The sequence below is a fragment of the Protopterus annectens genome, chromosome 1.part0, assembly GCF_019279795.1.
Source record: "Protopterus annectens isolate FY-2018-M chromosome 1.part0, PAN1.0, whole genome shotgun sequence".
Lineage (NCBI taxonomy): Eukaryota > Metazoa > Chordata > Ceratodontiformes > Protopteridae > Protopterus > Protopterus annectens.
The window spans coordinates 883714870-883728400 of NC_056725.1; the positions used below are offsets into that span (position 1 = coordinate 883714870).

General features: G+C 37.7%; 1 protein-coding gene across 2 annotated transcripts in view; it reads left to right on the plus strand.

Moving 5' to 3' along the window:
• The window catches only part of LOC122795620 (CD109 antigen-like), a 647366-nt gene that overhangs the window by 454934 nt on the left and 178901 nt on the right, over positions 1 to 13531 (plus strand). For both annotated transcript variants that reach the window (XM_044063888.1, XM_044063895.1), the window contains one exon: positions 9826 to 9997. In XM_044063888.1, the coding sequence (XP_043919823.1) occupies positions 9826 to 9997 (172 nt within the window). The remainder of the gene's footprint in view (positions 1 to 9825; positions 9998 to 13531) is intronic.

The window sequence follows — 13531 nt, forward strand, 5'->3', positions numbered from 1 at the left end:
GTGGTAGAACTCTTTCTCTCTCTCTTTTTTCTACAGCAATGTTCTCATCCTCTTAGTTCAGAAAACAGTTGTAAAGTCAAAATGTGATGAAAGACAAAGGCCTTAAATCAGTACCCATGTTAAGCATTGTTAATATATATATATATCTCGAAAGTAGGTAGCATAACAAATTTTTCATTAGCATGAATTTCATGAAGGAGATGAAGTTTAAAACTCAAACATTTGTTATTTAGTGACTCCAATTCCCAACAGATTGGCAGAAAACCACAACTTTGATGAGGAGAGACCAAAATTGAGACAAATGCCAGAGACATTTTGCAAAATCAGGAATGGCTAAGGACTGCACTTTATAGTTGTTATTGAGTTCATTTCTTTACTGTGGATGCATCTTGCCTGTTAAGGTCTGCATTAAGTAAAGTAAAATTTAGAGACTATGACTTCCACAAAGCAAAATGCACACAAGTGAGATGTTCATATATCCTCACTTCTATATAATAGAAAAAGTTTATGGAAAAACACTTCTAAGTGATTAAATTGTGAATACATACATGCATTTCTGGAATTTTGCATGACTGTCCACAGGAAAAAAAATAACTGCTAGTGATCCTGTGCTAATATAGGCAAAAATAAAGGCTCTACTGTTTTTCAGTGGGTTTTAAATGGGAAAAAAATACTAAGTATATTAACTGCTGTTGCAAAATAAATGATTAAATACACTACCTTATTTTGCATGGATGCAATTACTATTGGTTTTGTTTTATCAAATGCACTTTATGTTGTACACAAATGCCAGAATTTCACTGTTTATGACTTTTCTTCGATGGTTCTCTTCAATTTGCTTTACTTACACTAGTCATTATGTGTTTTTTTACTGAATTTACTTTGTTTTTGTAATATACTTTATACCATCAACCAAGGTAGTACATTTTCACATGCTGTATTGTTTTCCTACAACAAAGCACTTGGTTTTATGTTGCGACACCCCTACATTGGCCCAGTAATCAAGGAGCCTCAATTCTCACCACTGCCAACAGTTAGGGACATACACAATGAGAGGATGGCAACTACACACACAGTAAAGTGCAATTTCTCTTAAGATCACACAGAGATCACAGTCAGTCTGGGGCTGGTTTCTGTCTCTTTCTCCAGATCCCCAATAGGAATCCCTACTAGCACAGCTATAGCATTAAGATCTCAGCTGAGTGGTCAAGCCAAAACCTCCAACACCATCTCTGTCCAACCAGTGCTTCTTGTCCCTGCCCAAGTAGCTGACACACACACGCACTTTGAGATTTGATTTATATGCAAACACACAGACAATCCTGGGGAAGGCTGGCACAGGTTTACTAGCTATGTCCCCTTCTGCCCAGACTATAAGGTAGTTATCACTGCCACCAACCACTACTTATCAGCTTCTATAAGGCCCTAACCAAAGGGTGACCAATCCTACTGTGTAATGTTACTATTATCCAAATTGGAGTGTTGACCAGGACGTGCAGGGCTATTTAAGAGTAGCCTGTACAATGCCTCCAAATGGATATGCAAGTACTCTTAAGAGCTTAAATATGTCTCACAAATATCAGCCACAAAGATAGATTTAAATATATTTAATAATAAATAATAAAAGAATAAGACAATACTCTAACAATACAGTAACCACAGAGTTCAGAATTACAGGAAATATTTTAAAACAGCATCGTAGGACAGTCTCAAATAAATACAGAAAACATCTAAACTAATCTTAATTATATTCCTATCTATCTCTAAGAGAAATTACTCTACCCTAAATACTTACTATTAGCAAGGCAAATGCAGATGAGTGGATGTTCTCTGGCCAAAGACAAAACTCAAAATGCCCAGTCTCTCCCTGACAGAGTTCTTAAATTAATAATAAATATTACTGCTGGGTTAGCTTGGATGACATCACTCTTTGTCACCTGACTTCAGTTCCCAGGCTAACAGATACTAACAGAATTTTAACATCTGTGTGTGATAAGTACATATCACTCAGAAGTTTGCAGAACTTGGAAGTCATAAAACAATAAAATGCTTTTACATTTTAAACATAGTAAATACTTCTATCCAAGACAATAGGAAAAAAGTCTAGATCTAGACATCCTGTCTTCTTGCTGCATTTAAACTAACTTTTATAGCACATCATAAAGCACTTAATTTCAACTTACTTTCTTGAAGTTTTTTAAGTAATCTTCTATGCTCCTGCAGGGTATGCTGTGGTTACATTCTTGAAGCTCAGTACATAACATACAGTTCTATATAAATCATATCAATATTCACAAATAACAGAATTATTTACAAAATTCTAGATAGCTGGGCTGGCAGTGTCACATATGTGACTACCTTTCTGCAGTCTCTAGAGAAGAAACATTTGCATATCACTATTTTCTGTGCTACTATGCAGCTTTTCTATGTGGTTTAATGTGCAAAGTATCCACTGCATAAATGTAACGTTTTCCCCTATATCTTATAGTTTTGGTTTGGATCTCTTTTATTGTAAGAGCTCTTAAGTCCTTTAAAGAAGTTTAGGTTCTTGTAATGCTTTTCTTCTTAATCTGGCTGATGAACAGTTCTGAACTGCCTGAGTTTTTGTCTATGTCATTAAAATTACCATTGTCTCCAAGCCCTAACTTTACATAGTACACATCTATAGTTTGTATTTTTTCTTGCAGATATTCAGAAGCTTTATATTTATACTCTACTAGTTTAAACTACAGAGTGACTATTGCTACTGGAGTGTCATAAATAGCATGGCTTTCTCCAACACCATGTAGCATTATTGCTTTTTTTCTAGAATTACCAGAATATTCATTGTTGTCACATAGTTATGATATGTTTTGGTCCATTTATGCCAACTATGACCTAATGAACATTACTCACTGTGTATATGGAATATTTGAAATGCTGACTGCTGCAATGATTTTTTGAAATTAAGTATATTGGTGTTATTATTATTATCTTGGATCATTCAGAGTGATTTGTCGTTAACTTCTTAAACTAGTGCCATGTATGCCTTCAGTTTCAGTGAAGTGCAACAATGTTGCACTTTTATAATATATGTTTTTTGACAGAGTGGAACAGCTGTATACTTTGTTGCAGTGTATGTCTGCACTGTTTGCTGAGATAATCAGAAGAGGATTCTTAGGGTCTCAGTAAGTTATAGCCAAGGAGATGATTGAGAAGCTTTCTCACATCAGCCAGTACTGCTGGGAGACTAACAATCTCCCCCATTCAGCAGGCTTTCTCTATTTATCCCTAGTGAAAATGTGTAATTGTCAATGCAGTCACCCATACTGGTTTTAAAGGTTGCCAGGGAAGTACTCAGCTTGATAAGTAAAGATAGCCTATTCCAGAAATAGGTCTATGCCGGTTGAGGTATCTGCAGTGCCACCAGGTGTTGTTTATGTGGTAGTTCAGGTTTATGCATCTAGATTACATGTTTACCCCAGAAGGAGTTCAAAGAGAACTAGGTCAATCATAACCTAGAAGGTTACACAGAGTACTGGGTCATTCATAACCTAGAAGGTTATGCAGAGTACTGGATCATTCATAACCTAGAAGGTTATGCAGAGTACTGGGTCATTCATAACCTAGAAGGTTACACAGAGTACTGGGTCATTCATAACCTACATGGTTACACAGAGTACTGGGTCATTCATAACCTAGAAGATTGCTCAGAGTACTGGGTCATTCCTAACCTAGAAGGTTGCACAGAGTACTGGGTCATTCATAACACAGAAGGTTATGCAGAGATTATTCCTCAGGAATCTGAAGGAATTTTAGTTTACTGGAGTAGTTAAGGTTACTAAGACTGTAGATATTTTTGGTGCAGAAAATTTGAGGTCTCTCAAGCTGATTTAAGTTCTTCGTGAGGTACCTAGGATCATAGGAGATTACTTGGTTAATGGGTCTGGGGCCCTTACAAGCCTAGCCAAGAGTTTTTCACCATAAAAGAAACCAGAATCAGCACCTGTCACCCCTGTCGATGAGGAACACAGGTGGAACCCCTGAGACAAATTTGTGGTTGCCCATCAACTCATCAAGGTTGTGCTTGAAGAGGGTCAGTGACGTACTTTGATTGACATGTAAGGGGAGTCTATTCCAGAGACGGGGCAGCCTCTGGGAGACAAATCTGTCTCTCCAGCAGGTTTTGTTAATGTCACATATTAGATTTAAGACTTTTGATCAGGTACTATGAGAGGCATTAGACTACATCTCTGGTAGAGCAGGGTCTGAGATTGCCTTCTAGGTGAGACACAGGTCACCTCTGAGAAATCTGTACTGCACAGAGTAGAGTGATAGTGATTTGAGCCTGTCCACATAGGACAGGTGTTGGAAGCCATGGATTCTCTTTGTGAGTTATTTCTGTGGTCTTTCCAGTTGGTGCAGGTGTTTAGAGAGGTACATACCAAACGGGGCATTGTACTCAATTATTGGCCTAATGAGGGAGGAGTACAGAGAGTTAATAACCTCCTTTTTCTGGATGTAATCCCTTTACTTATGAGATGAACCAAGTAAAAGCATTTTCTGACCACTGCTGCTACATGATGGTCAAATGTGAGATTGTTGTCAACTTGTGTACCCAGGTGTCTCACCACAGGTTATATGCTTAGGGGGTTGCTGCTAATGTGATAATCAGTAGGGGCCTTGTTTTTGCCGAATGGTATGATGATACATTTTTTTGCATTTAACTTAATGCCATGACTTAGGCACCAGTCATTTGTTGCTGTGAGACCCTCTTGAAGTACATTAACATCATTTGGGGAGTCAGTGACAGCACCCAACTTACAGTTATCCACAAACTTGGTCAGCCACGGGCCTTTTGTCTTTGCCTGGACCTCTGAGAAGTAGATGCCAAACAATAGGGGTCCCAGGACAGATCTCTGGGGGACACCACTAGTGACAGGTCTGCTATCGGAGGTAGTGGCACCAATTTTGACCTTGTGGGTCCTATCAGTGAACCAGTTGGCCCCCCCACCTGATGAGATATGGATTTACACCAAGTTCTGTTGCTTTTTGATCATGCCTGAGTGGGAGATTGTGTCAAAGACTTTGGTCAACTCAAGGTAAGCTGTATGTACTAACATTCCCTCATCCAAGGCCTTAGTGACAGTCTCAAAAAAGTCAACTAAGTTCAACAGGCAAAATCTGCCCTTGACGAATCCGAACTGGGTGGGGTCAAGTGCTTGGAGATTGCCTATGTCCTTGTTTATGAGGTCCATAATAATACGCTCCATGGCCTTACAGATCAGACTTGTCAAGCTAATGGGGTGATAGTTACCAGGGTCAGTAGTGGCACCACCTTTGTGCAAAGGGTTGACAATGGCAGTTCTCAACTCTGCTGGAATGAAGCCTGTACTTAGGCTATGGTTGAATAGGGTGCTCAACGGCGAGACTAGTTCTTGATGGAGATGTTGCAGAATACAGCCTGGGTTCCTGTAGGTCCCATGGAAGCTGTGTTCTTTGCCTTGGATAGGGCCTTTAACACTTGATCTATGGATATGTGAGGTGCAGGACAAGTATTGGGGATGTCGAATGGGCCTTTGGGGGGGAAAGGGGGGAGTTTGTGCTAAACCTATCTGCTAGCAGGTTGGCTAAGTCAACAGGATCAGTGTAAGTGGCACCATTAAGAACTCATTTGGAACAAACCTGAGATTTGCCATTGAGGTTTCTGATGTAACTGAAAAAGGCTTTGTGGTTAGCCTTTGTTTTGGAGGCAAGTTTCAATTCATAATTGGCTTTCTAGGTTTTCACTGGTGATCTAATTTGCTTGTTGAGGCTAAGGAGGGAGTTTTTCTAATTAGGAATTTGTGCCTTTTTATCCTTGGACAACAGTTTCTTCCTTTTGTTGTAAAGCCTGTTGATAGAGGATGTCCACCACATAGGTTTGTGTTTCCTTGAGGAGCAGGTTTAGTTCTGAGTCCATGCAGTTGTACAGGTGCTTGTATACTGCATTGGCGTACTGTTCAGCATATTTGTCTGCATCCACTGAGGGGGCGGTGATGTGAAGCTACTGATACCCTGCCTTAGAATGTTGAGTCAGTTTTTGAAAAGTTTTTTGGCCTGGTTACGGTTGGGGGGGGGGGTTGGATGGAATAGACACTTTGAATGAGACAGACCAATGGACTGATCTCACCAGTGAAGAACTTACTATGGGGGTGGTGCAGAAGTCACCCTTGTTGGTGAGAACCAAGTCTAAAATATGATCTCCCCATGTGGGAGATGAGACAAGCTGGTCTATTGCATTAGAATTGATATTATATGCTGCTGGAATTATAAGCATATGATACAGAGAGAGAGAGTTGATGTCTCATTGTGATTATTTTTATGAAAATTTAATTATTAGGATGGAAGAATGACATTATAATAAACACATTATAAGTTGTGGAGATGAAAGTGAGAGTAGAAGAACGTTGGTAGATAAAATGGTATGTTAATTTGAGAAAGATTGGGTAGTGGGGGGTATAGAAAAGAGGATAGCTATAAGGGGGTGTTAAGAGATGAAATAGGTAGTAGAAGGTTGTGAGTATAGGGAGAAAGATGGGAGGAGGGAGCAGAGGAAAAAAAAATGAAAAAGATTGGAGGTTATTTATTTATTTATTTTTGCATTTGTTAACCGGGTTAGTCCGACTGGGTCCAGAGAGCCCTTTTTCAGTGGAGACCCGAGGAGGAAAACTCCAGGAAAGAATTAATAAAGATAAGAAAAAAAACAATTCAAGTTGTAAGATTCTTAACAGTACAAAAACAGAGAGAGAAATCTACAACAGGAGTATTTACAAGGCAAAAGTACAGTATTTTGAGAATGTAGTAGCGATATGTTTTAGAAATTTGGTCTGCATTAAGTTATATACAAGGGAATGTAGCAATGCCTTAAAGTAAAAACAATATTTTCTAATATGTAACATACAATTTACAGTGACATCATGACATAGTACTTCAAAGATGCATTTAGTAGCATAGGTATTAACTGCAGTGAGAGTAATATGTGTAGACAGTTTAAATAGGAAATAGCTGGAAGATATTTTAATTGAGAGAAGAATAAAAATGCATTAGGTTATTTCCTGACAAGTACAGATCCATGCATGTTGGAAATTAATTTTTAGTTGCTTTTTGAATTTGTCACTTTTGGTAGTGGAGCAAAGGGACAATGGAAGTTTATTCCATGAGTATGCAACTGAATGACTGTAAAGTATTTTGCAATAATTTTGTTTGGATTGCTCACCTGAAGTAGGTTTTGTTGTGTGCTTCTGACGTCACAATTCAGTGTATAGTGTGTAAGTATGGATATACAGAAAGGGCAGGAGTTGGGGCTTTTCAGGATGCTATGTGCAATTTGTAGTTGTGATATTTGACGCATGTGTGGGAGCTCAGGCCATCTTAAGCTTTTCAGGGATATACAATGGTGGGATTTGTAGCTATTACTGGCTGTGAATCTGGCTATCTTGCTATAAGTGGTTTCTAGTTTGGTTAAGAGATTGCTTTGGAGGTTTGTAAGTATGGGAGCAGCATACAGCAGGGATGGTAGAATACATGTTTGAGTCAGTATGGGTCTAGATTTGTTAGGTATATATTTGTTGTTGTGGTGGTACAGCAGTAGCGTTGTTACCTCACAGCAAGAGGTTCTTCCATTCGATTCTCGGCTTGGCTTGGGAGTGCCTTCTGTGTGGAGTCTGCATGTCCTCCCCACAGCTGGGTAGCATTCAAAAGACATGCGTGCATAAATGGGCATGCCTTCGTTGAAGGTTGGGCATCGAGCTGGCACCTCGGCATTTTGTAAAAAAATCTACTGCCAATCATTAGCGGACTGGAGTTCCACTGTGGTGACCCCTTACCGGGAAAAAGCCGAAAGACAAACATATTTGTTGTTGTGGTATAGAAGACCTAGTTTTTAAATGGACTTTTTGACACAGTTTAAAATATGTAAGCCATTTTTTAATCGATTGTCTATAGTAGCACCAAACAATTTGGTGTTTGAGTCGGCGGTGATAATTGTATTATCTAAGGATGAGATGGTGAAGTTTTCTTTAGCTGGATTGAGGTTTTTTGGAAGTAAAAGGAAAAGCTTGGTCTTTTTGGGATTGAGAAGCAGGTTGTTTTCAGTTAGCCATTGTTCTACTAGGTTCAGATATTGTTGAGTGACAGTGTGGAGATTTTGTATATTGTCAGAGGTGTTAATAATTGTGGAATCATCTGTGTAATGTATTAAGGTAGAGTGGGGGCAGAAGACATGGAGGTTATTTGTAAGTATATTAAAAGTAGGCATCCCAGTTAGTTACTGGTATGGGCATGTGCAGATCCATGATTTAGAAAAGGAGTTTTGTAGTTCAGTTTTGAAGTTATTTGTGTTCTCTGTACTGGTGATATTATAGTTTAGCCATGGTGTAGGAGTAGAGACATTGGCCACCTCTTTTCTTGAGTATGTGTATGTCAAAGAGTTGTTTGTCAACAGAGCATAGATATCTGCTTTGAGTGTATGTATGCATAATAGACTGTAAGCCAGGACAGCTGTCAGGTTTATATATTAGTTTTTGTGCAATTGTGAGTTGTAGGTAGTTAAGATAGTGGTGGATTCAACCAGTTTATCTATATGAGAGTTTTGCAGTGGTGTGTGTGCAGTAAGATGATTCTGTAACAAATTTAGAAATTTTGTAATTTAGAGATTTTGTAATAGCAAGACTGGAGTTTGATTTTGACTGTTGTGTGTTGATTAGTAAAAAATAGGTGCTCCGTGGAGTAAGGAAGGGAGCAGGTAGGTATTTGCTAGTGTCTTTTTGGTGTTTAGATCCATAAAGTTTTTGTGCCTATAAAGTGTCCCTAGTTTAAGATGAGTTTTTTAATAGCATTACATATGTGTTGGTTTAATGTTAGTTCTTTGTCTATTCATTTAAGCTAAAACCCATTTGACCAACACTCATTTCACTGACAATTTCACACACACTAAATATAACTCCAAATGATTTTTTTTTGCAAGGAAGGGCAAGCCCCCTGCACCCTATAACAAAACTATACTAATTCCATAGTCGCATTATGGAGAAAAAAAGGATGCTCCTTACATACTAAATCACATCTGACACACAACCAGACAGACATGGTGGTACAACATAACAAAGGGAATTATTATGATAAAAATAGTGATCAACATTAATTTGCATTCTAATTCCTATCCTCCAAAACCACACCTGAAGTAATTTCCTATACCATTCCACACATTTCAATGTAATGAATGTTTATCAAATGTAGTGTCAATCAAATGAGCTTTAGACTAAATGAACCACTGTTTTCTTTTTTTATAAAATGAACTGATAATTAAATGAGCGTAACCCTCCATAACATCCTTAGGAAGAGTGCAGGAGGGCAAGAGGATAATATTTTTTACAAACTTACTATTATCTGGTTATGTAGCACTGAGATATTAGACCCTTTTCAGCTATGGCCTACACATAATCAGATAGCTCTTGGGAAGCATATTCTGTGTGTGCATATCTCTATAGAAAAAAAACTGTGGGGGCAGGGCAGACTGTGTTGAACTTGTGTGCTGGTGGGAGTTGGTTCAGGATGCACAGAAGAAGCACTCAGACAGGCAGCAATATTTTTCTTCCATCAACAGAAACTTTGGATTTTTATGTTCATATATTATTTGGAGATCAAAATTTTGTGTGTATTAAGTTTGCAACTATAGCATCAACATTTAAATGTGGAAGGAAGTGGTGATTAATGTATAGTATGCTGAATACACCCAAAACACAAGACTTTGCAAAGAGCAGCTATTAGAGATGCAGTCATGGTTATGCTATTTTTTTTTTCTTTTAGAATTCTTATCCAAATAATGTGACCAAAGCTGCTCAGTATCTTGAAAATCAACTGCAATCAATAAAAGATAATACATACTCCCTTTCAATTGTAACATATGCCTTGGCTCTGGCGAACAGTACCATGGCAAATGAAGCTTATTATCTGCTGTCACTGAAAGCAACGCAACAAGGTAAGATGTTTCAAAAACAGATTTAACCACATCCTCCTGAATTCAGTAAATGAATCCAAATGATGAAGCCTACTGAAAGTTTTATATTTCACTACAGACAGTAATCGAAATTACTTAGGTTCATAGGGGTGGGTCCTGGATAGACTTATGAAATGTCAGATAGCCATCAGATGTTTGGTGAACTACTGAGCCCCCTCACTATGCAACCCAAACACCATTTCTAGTGTTTCCCCATCATTCTCTTGACTTCATACTGGAATATTGATATGCAGAACCCTTTAGCAGTGTTGTTATTTTCTCTTCACTTCCTGTGGATGTAAACATTGAGAACTGGTCATGCAGCAGCAACATGGTACATGCTAGGAAGGCAAACTCAACTTTTATGAGCAGTATACCTAGGCAAGCTGATTTTTATTTCTTAATGTTATAGAGCAAGCTTGTATGACTATTTTGCAAAGACTTGAAATGTTTTTTGAATAATACTAGATAATGAATCTGACACAGAATCACGAGAACTGCAGCTACACAAACAAAACCAAGGAAGAAGAATTTAAAATCATATCAAATGTTGCTTGTTTGGCAGTGTTCATGGCTGATGGTGCCTTTGTTGTTGTTGTTGTATAATAATATCTCTCAATCCAGTTCTTAGCACACAAGGAATATTCTACAAGAACTGTTTTAGTTCTTGCAAATTCCTCTTCCTATTCATTACTTTAATAATGTTTATCCATCTTACCTTCTGCTGTCTCTGGCCCCTTCTTCTTATGCCTTTGATCTTTAGGAGCACCGGTGTCTTCTCTATTATATTTTGTCATCAAACTATGCAGCCAAAGTATTTGAATTTTTGGTTTACTATCAGGCCTTCCATTTAGCAGTCTGTGTTTATTTCCTTGAGTATTGACGAATGTGATCTTGCAATCCTTGAAGCTATCAAAAACTTTCTTCCAACATTATAGTTTAAAATCATTGATTTTCCAGTGTACAGCCTTACATGAAAGGCAAAATGGAGAAGGGTTCCATGTGAACAGCAGTTGAACAGGAGTCAGTCTGTCCTGAGAGAGAGGCAAGCACCGTTCCATTATACTCTAATGTTCACAGCAATATGTTATCACTGGGAAGACCATTACTTTCACTTTACACACCTTTGGTGGTAATGTGTTGTCTTTGCTCTTTTATATTTTATCCCTCTTTACCACAGATTCCTCCCAAGAAGGAAATATTTTAATTTCAAGGCTATTTCACCATCTGCAGACAGTCTTGAGTCCAAGAAAATAAAAGCTATCCCTGACTCTACTTCTCCCCATCGATTTTTGAAGAACTGAGTTCATAAGGCTGGATGACACATTCCTGCTTTGTATTTATGTCATCTGTTACACATAAAGCTTTCTGATATAAAACATTAATAATATTATACTATTAAAAGTTGTTTTTTTGAACTCATGATCGTTGTATATCTATATCTAGTCAATGTACAATGGTAATTTACTCCCTAGGTCTCTGCTGATAAGATGTTAATATAGGTCAGTCAAACTATCACAATCAACACATGGAATAAATAAGTCAAATTAATTATCCTATTTTTTGATGTTGAACTCTAAACTAACTTTTGTGCCATGTATGTTCCCCTTCATTAACAGGCTTTTTAACAATCTCATCACTTTCAGCCGTTAAAGTGGTATCATTGTCACATTTAAGGTTGGTAATATTTCTCCAGACAACTTTGATTCAGCATCTGTTTAACCCAGAATTGTTGATGATATATTCAGATCATAAATTAAGAAAATAGGGTGAAAATATATAGCCTTGTTACACTGCTTTCCCAAACATGATGCAGTCATTGATTCCATATTTATGCTTTTTGATCTGCATTCATGTATTCCTCAAGAGGCAGGCAAAGTGAACTGCTAGCTCATTTTCTCGAAGAACTTGGCCACTGATGTTTTCCACACAGCAAAAGGGTCTATAGTAGTCAGCAAAGTTGAAGTAAATATTGTTTTGTTGTTTTGTATTTCCCTTGCTTCATCAGTCAACCAATAGATGTTAGCAGTTTGATCTCTGGTGCATCTTAACCATCGTAAACTAGCTTGCACATCTGTCAGTTCTCTGTCAATAGTTTGTTGGAGTTTAGTTTGCAGGATATTGAAAGTTTCCTTGTTAACATGTAAAACAAGTGCAATTGTTTGATAAACTAAGCACTCTTTAGCATTGCCCTTTTTTGTAATTAGAATATGAAATGAAAGTTTCTCTATTATAAGTAACTGTAACAACAATTTTGCAAGATTTTAAACAATCAGACTGGAACTCCACCACTTTCTGATGACTTCATATTAACAAGGCTTTCTTGGGCCTATTTATCTTCACTTTCAAGATTTCTGCCTATAAAACAGAGAACATACCATTCCTTGTATCAGTGATGTTGGGGTCTTATTTATATAGTTCTGCATATTCCTCCTAGCTCAAGTATATTTTTTGTACTGCTATGTCCCTCTTCCCTTTAGCTTTTACCATGCATATTTTACTTAGAAGTTTCTCTTAATATCACCAATCATCTTAATGAGCTCTCTTGCCTCTCCCATTCTATTTCTTCAGTTCATTCCACCGTTCAAGGTACTATACCGCCTTCTCTTATCTTGCTGTTTTCTGAAACTCTGCATATGTTTAACATATTTTCCTTTTCTAAAGACACTAAGGCAATCTTTTTCTTTCTCCTTGTAATATTGTTTTTGCCATCGCCCTGACAGCAACACAAACTTCTGTCTATAGTTCCTCAATCATTTTATCCATGAGGTTTAGTCCTTTAAATCTGTTTTTCACCTTTATTACATATTCATGTGAGATATTACTCAGCTCATACTTTGTTGGCCTGGAGATTTTTCTTGTTTTTTTATCAGATCAGGTTTTGTTTTTGCTGGTTCTATGGGACTCTCCCACCTCTGACAGCAATGTATATAGTAAGATAATTCAGATCTCCAAGGTTGAGAGTGAACACGATTTGACTGTTGTCAAGTGGTGCAGGACTGTATCTGAGATGGTAAAATTCTGGATGTGCCCTAACTAGTGCAAAGGGTGTGTTAAAGCACTATTAGCACTATTAGCCAATGCAGATTGTGTCACTGTGTGATTTAGAGTAAGTGGAAAAGATAAGAATAAAAAGAGAAAGAAACAGAGTGGTGTCTGATTTCATATGAGTGAACTATGCTGTACAGGGGGATGTGGTGTAAGATGAGTTAGGAGACTTTACCTTTCTGTCTTGGCCTTGAAACAAGATAGTTTCTTTGTGCCATCTATTGAGTTATTTTCCAAAAGCTGGTAGAGTGCCTCTAATTCCTTGTTCTTTGCTATTGCAACTCCTACCTTAGCTTTTCTTGTTAGCTAACCAGTATTCCTTCCTAGCCTGGTCCATCTTTTCTATCACCTATTTTTTGCTGCACTCCTTTATTTTGATGACTTCCTGGATGCTGCCCTTTCACCACAAGCTTTCCTTATATACCTTATTTCTATACCTGACTCCGCTGCATATATGTTCTATTGTCC